We start from the raw sequence: 12,144 nt of genomic DNA on the forward strand, positions 1-12,144 counted from the left end.
GCCAGATAATGTGTACACATACAAAAAAAAAAACAATTATTGATCGTTGTTTTAAAAAAAGCATATGTTTGCAAATGTCCTAATTTGCATTGAATTTGGCTGCACATTTTTGTCAAATTGGTGTTGGCTAAAGCGTGTCTTGAGGAGCAGGGACAGACTCGTGAGGGGGTCCGAGTGGGAAAAGATCAGTGAGGGCAGATGTGGGAATGTCAGCAGGCAGGGCACAAGGGGGGGGCGGGGGGTGAGGGGTGCGAAGAGGGATAGGGCAGGGCCAGTGGGCCGCGGTAATTAGATCTGGCCAATGTGGGCCCCGGGGGCATAAAAGGGGGCCCCCGTGGGCAGCGGACCCCTCACATCCCTCCGAGGTCCCAAAAGCAATGGACGTCTTCTCCACGTCGCAGCTCTACTACGCCAGCCCGTCGCCGGACGACCTCCACCTGGACGACTCGGACGAAGACGAGCACGTGCGGGCACCCGGCGCGCCGCCCCACCAGCCGGGCCATTGCCTCCAGTGGGCCTGCAAGGCCTGCAAACGCAAGTCCAGTTTCGTGGACCGCCGGCGCGCCGCCACCATGCGAGAGCGCCGCCGTTTGAAGAAAGTCAACCACGCCTTCGAGGCCCTCCGCCGATGCACCTCGGCCAATCCAAGCCAACGCCTGCCCAAGGTGGAGATCCTGCGCAACGCCATCCAGTACATCGAGAGCCTCCAGGAGCTTCTCCGCGAGCAGGTGGACCACTACTACAGCGGCTCCGAACCCGCCAGCCCCTTGTCCAGCTGCTCCGACGGCATGGTGAGAAACCCACTAACCCCCACACCCGCGCACCCCCGACACGCAAAAACCCTAAAAAGATAGAAACCATTTCACCAAGCTAGGGTTTCCAATTTGGAATAACCGTTAGACTAACATGGAAGCCCGCCATCCCCTCACGGATGCGCTAGGCTAACCGCTAACGAAACAAATTTTTACAAACTTTTACAAACTGGATTTCCAGTCACAAAATGCAAAATTTTCAATTGGGAACTCACCGCATAACGCAGCAGGTGAAACGCTCGAGACTGACTTTTGTGTTTACAATTCTAAAAAGCCATTCTTGCCAAGCTAGGGGGGGAAAAAATGTCCACTCCAGTGCCAGGGTTTTTGTCATTGTCACTCCTATTCCAGGACCCACAGAATATTGAATTTTAGGACTACATAAACATTCAATGCAAAAACTAACAATGACCCGACTCTGAAATTATATTAAATAAATTCAGCAGGAACAAAATTTCAAACAACAAAGTCATAAGAACAGAAAGGTCCAAAGTAGCAAACAAAACAAGAGTAAAACATGACAAGATGAAACAAATCTGACAGGGTGAAACAAACAATGACCCAACAATGAATGTTCATGCCGTGAGTCCTTTTAACTCATTCACTCCCAGACGTTGGGGCAAAAATGTGTCCACTTCAGTGCCATGGTTTTTGTCATTGTCACGCCAATTCCAGGACCCACAGAATATTGAGTTTTAGGACTACATAAACATTCAATGCAAAAAAAAACAATGATCCAACACTGAAATTATATTAAATAAATTCAGCAGGAACAAAATTTCAAACAACAAAGTCATAAGAACAGAAAGGTCCAAAGTAGCAAACAAAACCAGAGTAAAACATGACAAGATGAAACAAATCTGACAGGGTGAAACAAACAATGACCCAACAATGAATGTTCATGCCGTGAGTCCTTTTAACTCATTCACTCCCAGACGTTGGGGCAAAAATGTGTCCACTTCAGTGCCATGGTTTTTGTCATTGTCACGCCAATTCCAGGACCCACAGAATATTGAGTTTTAGGACTACATAAACATTCAATGCAAAAAAAAAACAATGATCCAACACTGAAATTATATTAAATAAATTCAGCAGGAACAAAATCTCAAACAACAGTCATCAGAGCAGAAAAGTCCAAAGTAGCAAACAAAACCATGAGTAAAACATGATAAGATGAAACAAACCTGACAGGGTGAAACAAAACAATGACCCGACACTGAATGTTCATGCCGTGAGTCCTTTTAACTCATTCACTCCCAGACGATGTGCAAAAATGTGTCCACTTCAGTGCCAGGGTTTTTGTCATTGTCACTCCATTTCCAGGACCCACAGAATATTGAGTTTTAGGACTACACAAAACTGCCATTCAGCGTTAGAAACCTTAGTCTCTCTTATTTCATTAGAAAAAAAAGAGTTAATTCCTAAATTATATGGGTCTGGAGTTATCTGAGCTTGAAATGGGGGCCTGCTTTATCGGCACCCAAATAAACAAATTCGGGAATCATATTGTCATATTTTCAATAATAATAATAATAATAATAATAATAATAATAATAAATAAAAAATAAAAAATTAAAAATAATGAAAAAATAAAAATACAAATAAAAATAAATATACAAATTATAAATATTAAAAATACAAAATACAAAATAACAATAAAAATAAAAATAAAAAATTAACAATTAAAATAACAATTATAAAAATTAAAAATAAAAATAAAAATAAAAATAAAAATAAAAATAAAAATAAAAATAAAAATAAAAATAAAAAAATAACAATAACAATAACAATTATAAAAATTAAAAATACAAAATACAAAATACAAAATAAAAATAAAAATAAAAATAAAAATAAAAGTAAAAATAAAAATAAATTAATGGCAGTGAATGAGTTAATATTTGAAGAATTACTAGTTCGGGAAGTTGTAGAAATTCAACCTCAAGGTGTTAAGAGTTGAATGGATGCCGAAAATGTGTGCACCCCCCCTTTGCCATTGACTTTTTGGGATGACTTTCCCCACCTCCGTAGCTCAACAATATACGCATTAGCCAACCCGAGACATAAAACATCCACCCCGAGCGCCTTTTCGCCCCGTATGACTTTCCCACCGATGCTAAAAATCCATTTTACAGTGGTAGAAGGTAAAAAAAAACATGAGAGCATTCCAAGCGCCTGGAGGACCTCTGCCACGACGGGCGCAGATTTACAAGTACAAAGTGTCATCTCGCACAAGCTGCTGTGGCTCAATCGATTGGCTACGCTGAGGAATGGAAAGGAAAGAACCCTCCTTGTCCCGTTTTGGGCTTCAAGGCACCCCCCTTGACCCTACCAGCCCAGGATTTATTTGGCTGTCCACAATCTCAGGAAGGGCAGAAATATTTATGCCTTCTGCTTTTTTTTTTTTTCGTTCAGCCGGATAGCAACAGTCCAGTGTGGCAGCAGCTCAACTACAGCAACGCTTATCCCTACGCAAAGAACGGTAAGAGCCCCCCCACCCACCCACTCCCTCCCTCCTCACGCCTCCATTATCCAATTGAATAACAACGATATAATAATCCCCCTGCAGAAAATCTGTCAGACAAACCGGCGGGCGCGTCCAGCCTGCAGTGTCTTTCCAGCATCGTGGACCGCCTGTCGATGCCCCAATTGGGTCGTCGGGCAAGCCAGGCTGTCCCGTCGCCCACCAACATGGGCGACTCGCAGCCGTGTAGCCCCGTCTACCACATCCTGTGAGGAACCCTGCGGTTATTTCATTGTACAGTGCGCAGTCAAATTGTAAATATGAAATGTAAATGCTCATTTATTAAACGCTTTTTTTTTTTTGTACCGGGGTGTGATTGGTATCAAAAATCAAAGCGATTGACACATTTGATGGGCATTTTGGCCTCTGTGTGTCCTTTGAAGGGGTGTTACCGACAGGAATTGTGGAAAGGGGGGGTGGGAGGTGCCAACCGAGCGTACTTATTTGTTCTTTCCAACCAAATGTGAGTTGTCATCATCGACACCCTTGACGATTTCATCAACACATTCGCAGTGGAGAGCAAATGGCCTTTAATACCACGTTTTGTCAGATTGGGGAGGGGGGGCTTTGGGCGGGAAAGGGAATTGTGGCTTCAAGGGTGTCACTCTGAGTTGAAAAAAAAAATAGACAACCACCAAATATTTACTTGCTCAAAAACATACTAGAGTAATTGATATACAGTAAAGTCTCGTTATATCGATATTGGATATATCGATAGTCCCGGTTATATCGATACTATTTCTATGCACGCACGGAGAAAATTACATGCAAACAGGGTCGGATATATCGATAGTCCCGGTTATAATGATATTTTTTGGGACTCCCTTGAATATCGATATAACGAGACTTTACTGTAGTTTTGACTGCTAAAAAGTGGATGAAATATTGTTGTTTTTTCAGAACAAAAAAATGACAGAGACCAACAACAATTTGACAAAACTTGGACTATTTCGCTTACTTTTCACATAAAATGCTAACAGTGCAGCACTATATTTCCCCCCGATATTATTTGTCTGAAAGGACCTCCGGACAAGTTATGTCCATAATTTGTAAAATGGCTTCAAATGACTTTTACTGAGCGTATTTTACAAAGATTCCACCGCATATAGCTATGTTTTACGTTTTAAGACTCGCGCTGAATATTCAGGAAGTCTTGTTTTTGAGTTGGTGACGAGTCCGTACGTGACGTCACTAAAGGACCGCCCCTGACCGTGAAAAAGACGCATTCTAGCGGTCCTTCTATCACGTCAATGTATTTTGCTGTACTTGTTTGGTCTGGGGACCTCGTGTTGCACCCAAAAGCTGCCAGAAGGCCAGAAGAGGGCGTCCAAGCGCCATATAAGGAATTTATCAGCCTGTGGAAACGGAGGGGGCCACAGGAGGTCGACATTTTGTGCCTCTTTTTTTGGGTGAGAGATTTCCCCCAATGTTGCCTCAAAATGGCACAAATAAATTCTTTAATCGATTGCAAACATGTATGCTTTCCTCTTCAGAACTATTTGAATTATATTAATAACTGGATGTGTGACAAGAAAGCATATTCTCCGAATCTGAAGCCATTGTTTTGATTCACTAGCAATGCTAGACGTCTTGGCGTGACGTCACGAACTGGGGGCGGGACTTTCTGAAAATGCCCAATTCGCAGCTCAATTTTTTGCAGATTTTGGACACTTTAAGTCATTTTTATTGGTGTTTCGCATTTGACTAAAAATATCATACTACGTGTTTTGGGTATTTTAGATGTATAAAACGTTTTTCTGATGTCAGTTAAAAAAAACAAAAAGTGACGTCGGTTGTCCTTTAATAATAATAATAATACATTTCACTCATAAGCGCCTTTCAAAACTCTCAAGGACAATTTACAGTCCAGTCAAAGGATATTTTTTCACACGCACCAGCGTTCACTCAACCCGGAAGTAACTCAAATAGATAGAAAGCTAGCTAGCTAGCTAATACATACAGTCTTACTCATGATATGTACTTAAAGTACTCACATTCGCTCCTTCAAAATAATGTGTTTTGCCCATTTGGAGTATGAGTTCTACTGACATTCAATTATCGTAAGATTGGATTGGATGTACCTTTATTCGTCTCGCAGGGGAGAAATTTACATTTCACAGCAGAAAAGTTATGAAAGGAAGAGAAAAGACATTATTTTATACGTGATAGCAATATTTGTTGCACTCACCAATGTAACAGAGACAGCAGAGGCATTCCAGGCGGAGGCTTAAGATCCACTGACCTCCATAACTCTGTATGAAATACAAAATGTCAGCCAAGATATTTTTCCATTAGACGCATCATGGTCAGGAATGGCAAGGCCTGCGTCAAACAAACCAGGATTACCATGACACACCATTTCAGAATGTTTTTTTTATTAACATTAAAGCAGAATTGAGTAATTTTTCTTTCGTAGTTTGACAAACAGGCCAGCTCGAGGATGTAGTATCGCGTTACGCCACTGGGAGGAGCTGTTTAAAAATGCAACCATGCTTTCGACTTCCGTTACGTGACTCAGAAGACCCTACATTATTCAAATGAGTACTTCAATTCATCTTAAAAATATATATATATTTTTTAAAATTTTAATAAGTACTGGATTTTTTGACGGAAGCCTTTTGCCTCGTATGTATAACAATTCCATACCAACAATGTCAGCTCTAGACTGTAGTATCGCATTACGCCACTGAGTGGGGGTATTTCCAAGCGATTCGACCTCCGTTACTTGACTCAACCCCAACACCAAATAAATTACTTTCCCCGACATTATACCATTTAGTATCTGACTTGAACTCACTCTTTTCGATTTTTTTTTTTTTTGGGGGGGGCGTTTTTCCCTGTTCGTGGAATAACATTGAAAAGGCTACTTGACTCGCCGATCCAAACTAATGAGCTAACGGGATATTAGCTTAGCCCCACAATGGTTCTTTGACGCCCATTTAACTTGACCAAGAAGTTAAATAGGAATAAAATTGATATTGTGCTGTTGAAGTTTCAAAACAAACACCAAACATTACCAACCAGGATTTTTTTTTTTTTTTAATCAACGGACAATTAGTGAGAATAATTGACATTACCTGTCCCGCCGGCTTCCATATCCGGTATTGAGACGGAAGTGATTTATGTGACCGGAGCTAATGCATTTCTTTTAGTCTGCTGACCCCTGGTGGCCGGGAGCATAGACAGATAACGACAACAAAGTGAAAACAAAAGCACTTTGTTCACTGTACACAAGCACGTGGATTTATTTATACAAATATAGTATTTATAACAATTCAATATCAACAATGTCTTTTTTTCATGATTTTTAGAAAACAATACAACGCAACCCCAAAAATGCATCCCGTTTATTATTAATCTAGCACTGGTACAAATCTGGCAGTGTGTCACGTGTTACATTTTAAATGAAGTGATCATTCATGATTATTATAAAATGTGAAGATAGAGTGTATATTCTTGTGTTGCATTTTTTTTGTCAGTTTGCGATGAATAGAAAACAACATTGTAAAAGAAGAAAATATAAACACACACACACACACACACACACACACACACACACAATAACAAAATGAAATGTTTGAAGAAGAGAGAAGGAACACTGGAGTACATATTGTATTCGAGGAACAAAAAACACATTCCACATTTTCACCTGCAATGATTGTCAAAACACCAACACCCACATCATCTGGACAATATAACGATCTTCTCTAATAATCTTTCAAAACGTTCACAAAGGGGACATTAAACTATGATCGTTCATATAAATTATGACAAATAATGACAAATAAATCTGGTGGATTTGGGTTGGAAGAAGCTGACATTCTGCTCGTCTAATAGAGAATTATTGCACCAAAACAGAAGGGAAGGGGATAAATGATGACAAAGGATTTAAAAATGAAATACATTTGTGAGAAAATAGGATATACATATATATTTGCTTTTATTTTGAAAACATTATTATTATTATGTGGATGATTACTAATTCCGAATCCAAATACAGTGATACCTCGGTTTACGAACCCCGTGTCTTACGAACGTTACATTCATGAAAATTTTACCTTGGTATACAAACTTTACCTTGGCATACAAACTTTTTTCGTACACGGAGCTGCCTCAATATGTAATGGCAGCTGACTGCTTTTGTCCTCTATTCCCCGCCCCCAGTCTTCAGTTAAAGCCACATGATTGGTCAAGAACGTAGCAGTGAGGGTGGTTTAAACAAACAGTAAAGAGACAGGCAGACGACAGTGAGTTTCAACTTTGATAGTTCAAAGGTATAGTGTAGACTGCAAGGTTAAAATATCCCATCAATTAGGCTCCACAAACAACCCGCAAAAGCCATCTGTACACTTGATGCAAAAAGCTATCAACCCAGCTAAACACAACACAATTGATGACGAACTAGATAAAATTATCACAGAGAAAACCTCTACAACGGATCATTCCTCAAGATGGTGAAAGAAGAAGGTTACGTTCCTCATCAAGTGTTTAATGCTGATGAAACCGGCCACTCCGTTCCATCAAGCCATCAACGTACATCACAAAGGTAAATAAAATGACTTTATTATTATATGTACAGTTTATTTCTTTAATTATAATACCATAGCACATTTATTATACATGAAACAAGGTATATTTTGTGTAGTTTTAAGGCTTAGAAAATTAGAAAGTAGAAAATTATGTTTTATGGGGACCTGGGAACGGATTATTCTCATTTTAATGGTTTCCTATGGGAAATTAATTTTTGGGATACACACGTTTCGCCTTACACACTCTGTCTGGGAACCAATTAAGTTTGTAAGCCAAGGTATCACTGTAATACATTTCATTGACATTTGCCTGGTTCTGTTTATTGCGAAACTAACGGATACAAAATGCATCTTTTGCTACCATTAAGAATTATTATTTTTTGTCTGAAAAACGATGTTAAAAAATAAGAAATACAAGGACTGAGGCATGATGGGGAAAAAAACAAAAAAATCCTACCCAAGCACCAAATTTGGGAATAAACATTAGCCTCACCTACGACGTGTGATTTTGCTGACTGGACATGTTGTGCTGTTGCTGCTGCTGCATAAACAGCTGCTGCTGTTGTCGGCGACGGGCGGTGCGCAGCTTCTCGAATCGTGCCTCCATTTCTTCCAGCACTTTGGGCGTGTAGCGCACCACTAGCTTAACGCTCTCTTTAGCTGCCTTTAGCAGTTCTACCGCCTTCTCGTGGTGTTCACCCTCCACGCTCTGTAAATAACCCAAAACGGGGGTGAGCAAGGTTTAAAATGAAAAAAATAAAATAAAATACATGGGGCAGGGAACAGATCCCAGGAATCAACCAGACACAAAATGGCTACCTGAATCCAAAATGGCAGACTTCCTGTTTCAGGACTTCATCTTACACTTTGTACTTCATCTCGATTATACGTACCACCCCGTTGACGGACAAGAGCTGGTCGCCTCGTTTGAGACTACCGTGGCGCTCGGCCATCCCGCCGGGAATGATGCGCGAGATGTAAATGGGCGAGTTCTGCTCTTTGCCGCCCATCACGTTGAAGCCCAGACCTTCTTCCGTCTTGGGAAGTTCAACCACTCGCGGGTGCGAGTGACCCTCGCTGGCGGCGAAGGCGGCAACCGTGGCCTGGGTTCAGAATGAGTTGAAATTCAATTGGAAGAGGGAGAAAAAAGCGATTTTCATCGACGTGAGACGAAAGCTTTTCGGCAGCACTAATGTTCCAGCACCGTTTTTGATCGGGAGGAATGTCGGTGCCATTTGACTGTCATCACTGGACAACTCTGGGGCGATTGTGAATTTTTTTTTGGGCCTCTTATGGGCAGCATAACAAGCGCCATGAGAAGAAAAGAGCGTCAGCACAGAGCGCCGATGCATATGTGGAACGGTCGCTGCTTGGAATTGAAGCGGATTTACAGTATGTGGGACAGGAGACAATGCATTTTCGTCAACGGATGCTACAGCTTCGTGTTTGCTTTCAACATGTAGCTTGTAGCAGACGTGCATATTTCACAATGACGTCTTTGATCCACTGGTGAAAAGGATGCTTTGATCTTCTCCTCTTTCATCTAGGACTGCTTCATGCAACAAAGAAGGTGCAGAAAGTGCTTAAGATCGAATGGCTGTCTGTGCCTTTTTTGTTGTCATATATTTATATACAGTAAAGTCTCGTTATATCGATATTCAAGGGAGTCCGAAAAAATATCGATATAACCAGGACTATCGATATATCCGACCCTGTTTGCATGTAATTTTCTCCGTGCGTGCATAGAAATAGTATCGATATAACCGGGACTATCGATATATCCGATATCGATATAACGAGACTTTACTGTATATATTTTTTTGTTCTTTTGACTTCAAGGTGGCGCCGCGAGAGTGGCTGCCTTTACAGCAGCTCCTGTATTTTGTTTTTCTACTTCATCCTTTCCTTTCCTCTTACTTTCATCACTTTGCTGCTGTGAAATGCAATTTTTTACACGACATAGAATGCTTGGTGCCTCGACGGGAACGACTTGCGACTGCATGGTGTCGGTTCTTACCTTGGCCGTGGCTCTGGCCTGATACTCGGGGCAGCCGTTGATGGTGATGGTTTCATGCATATACTGGTACACCTGCGAGGCGAGACATTAAGTTAACGAAGATGGTAAACTGCGCCCAGGAGGCGATCGGGGACTCACTTCACGGATGGCGGTGCAGAACTCGCTCTGGAGCACCTTCTTCAGCGATTGCAATTTATAGCCTGGAACGTCTCCTGACTCCTGAAGCTTCTCCAGAAGCTCGATGGCCCTGGCAACATCTGGTCAGCAACAATGGATGATTAATTCAATCACTCCTATTCCCAAATGTATATTGAATTCGTTCGTGTTTGTTTTTTTTTTTCTTTTTGGGGGTTGCCGATCAAGCGCTGGTCAGACCTCTGGCAATGTTTTTCGCTCCCACCAGGAGGCAGCATTTGCCTTTTGTCCATGTTGCGACTTTCGTTGTTGTTAAAGCACTATATAAACCAATATGTTTGCATTGTATTGTATTTCATACAGCTGCCCCCATTTTGAGCTCAGATAACTCCAGCTCCATATAATTTAGGAATTAACTATTTTTGGTGTGATGAACAAAGAGAGTCTTTTTCTAACACTGAATCACCGATAAACGCGTTCGTTCGCCCAAAGCAATTATTTTTTCATTCGGTATTCGGGAATTGAAAATATGACGTAGAGCACCATTCCCAAATTTGTTCGGGTTTTGTTTTTTTTTCATGCTTGGGTGCTGATAAAGCGCTGGTCATACCTCTGACAATGTTTGTGGGCAAAACGGAGGCTGCGACAGCCTCAAGTGGCTCAAACACTGAAATGGACAGCATTTGACTTTTGTACAGCTGCCCCCATTTCAAGCTCAGATAACTCCAGACCCATATAACTTAGGAATTAACTCTTTTTTGGAGGAAAGGAGAGAGGCTAAAGTTTCTTGCGCTGAATTTAATGTTTATGTTGTCCGAAAAGTCAATATTCTGTGGGTCCTGGAATTTGAGTGAGAATGACAAAAGCCCTGGCACTGGAGTGGACATATTTTTGCACATCTGGCAGTGAATGAGTTAAAAGGACTCATCATGTTTTACTCATGGTTTTGTTTGCTACTTTGGACTTTTCTGTTCTGATGACTTTGCTGTTTGAGATTTTGTTCTGTTGACTTTATTTAATATAATTTTAGTGTCGGGTATTTGTTAGTTTTTGCATTTAATGTTTATGAAGTCCAAAAACTCAATATTCTGTGGGTCCTGGAATTTGAGTGACAATGACAAAAACCCTGGCACTGAAGTGGACACATTTTTTGCACGTCTGGCAGTGAATGAGTTAAAAGGACTCCCGGCACGACCATTCATTGTCGGGTCATTGTTTGTTTCGCCCTGTCACGTTTGTTTCATCTTGTCGTGTTTTACTCGTGGTTTCGTTTGCTACTTTGGACTTTTCTGTTCTGACGACTTTGTTGTTTGACATTTTGTTCTGATGACTTTATTTACTGACTTTATATCGTTATGAGTGATGAGCTTATATTGTGTGTTTGTCTTGCTGTGCTGTGCTGTGAAAGGCATATATAATTGAACCAAAGAAGGAATTGTCAAAATAAAGACAATAGGGCAAAATGTTGCCCTTTCAGCTCAACTCGTTGGCTAATTGGCCTTATGTTGTGTTGAAGAATGGACTCCACCAGATGGCAAGATTAATTAATTCAGACCCGACGGGATTGGGGACTCTCAACAAACAGCTCGAGCAATATTAATCTTGCTCTTTTGACACCAATTCTAATGAATTTTACATTGTCTATTATGTTCTCCTCAACTGTTTATCATTTTTTGGCACCGTGACAGTTTGTGGCCAGGGAGAAAACACGACTATCACTGCATTCCGCTCGCTATTATGTACAAGTGGGTCAAAGCGGCGGATGCGAGAGTCACGAAACACGGAGAGGATAGACCCTGGAGGACCGCCTCAAAGCTATGACATCATCGGGAAAAGTATTTCCTTTAAAATGATAACAGGAAGTGCAATAGTGGACCATGTCCGCTCCCTCTTGCTACATAGCGTCTGGCTTGGACTCGCGCAAGGAAAGTTCTTTTAAAAACTCTAACATGTTACAACATTAGCATGATATAACTTACCTTTATAATAATAATAATAATAATAATAATAATAATAATAGATTTCATTTCTAAGTGTCTTCTAAAACTCTCAAGGTCAATTTACAGTCACAGAGTAAATTTTTGTGTGGGTGAGCAGCGGCAGCCACACGCGCGAGCGTTCACTCAACCC

The 12,144-nt window shown here is 41.0% G+C and overlaps 2 protein-coding genes across 2 annotated transcripts in view; one reads left to right on the forward strand and one right to left on the reverse strand.

The window, feature by feature from the left end:
* The first annotated feature begins 373 nt into the window (after nucleotides 1–373).
* On the forward strand, nucleotides 374–3,845 carry myf5 (myogenic factor 5). Its single transcript, XM_088988823.1, has 3 exons — nucleotides 374–791; nucleotides 3,225–3,291; nucleotides 3,379–3,845. Exons 1-3 carry the CDS (start codon nucleotides 378–380, stop codon nucleotides 3,543–3,545), a joined length of 648 nt encoding a protein of 215 aa, XP_088844949.1. The 5' UTR covers nucleotides 374–377; the 3' UTR covers nucleotides 3,546–3,845.
* A 3,708-nt stretch (nucleotides 3,846–7,553) lies between these two features.
* lin7a (lin-7 homolog A (C. elegans)) overlaps nucleotides 7,554–12,144 on the reverse strand; it is a 6,608-nt gene continuing 2,017 nt past the window's right edge. The window contains exons 2-5 of the mRNA XM_088988874.1: nucleotides 10,018–10,136; nucleotides 9,880–9,951; nucleotides 8,756–8,965; nucleotides 7,554–8,571 (exon numbers count right to left, since the gene is read on the reverse strand). Of these exons, the coding sequence (XP_088845000.1) occupies nucleotides 8,356–8,571; nucleotides 8,756–8,965; nucleotides 9,880–9,951; nucleotides 10,018–10,136 (617 nt within the window). The 3' untranslated portion in view covers nucleotides 7,554–8,355. The remainder of the gene's footprint in view (nucleotides 8,572–8,755; nucleotides 8,966–9,879; nucleotides 9,952–10,017; nucleotides 10,137–12,144) is intronic.

This window comes from Hippocampus bargibanti, linkage group LG22 (assembly GCF_051943395.1).
Source record: "Hippocampus bargibanti isolate YZ-2025 linkage group LG22, ASM5194339v1, whole genome shotgun sequence".
Lineage (NCBI taxonomy): Eukaryota > Metazoa > Chordata > Actinopteri > Syngnathiformes > Syngnathidae > Hippocampus > Hippocampus bargibanti.

What these genes read in the sequence shown, in the direction of transcription:
- myf5 (XM_088988823.1), top strand. Translation starts at nt 378, where the DNA reads ATGGACGTCTTCTCCACGTCGCAGCTCTACTACGCCAGCCCGTCGCCG. An exon ending in CCAGCTGCTCCGACGGCATG is followed by an intron (nt 792 to 3,224) that starts GTGAGAAACCCA and finishes TTTTTCGTTCAG; the next exon opens with CCGGATAGCAACAGTCCAGT. An exon ending in TTATCCCTACGCAAAGAACG is followed by an intron (nt 3,292 to 3,378) that starts GTAAGAGCCCCC and finishes ATCCCCCTGCAG; the next exon opens with AAAATCTGTCAGACAAACCG.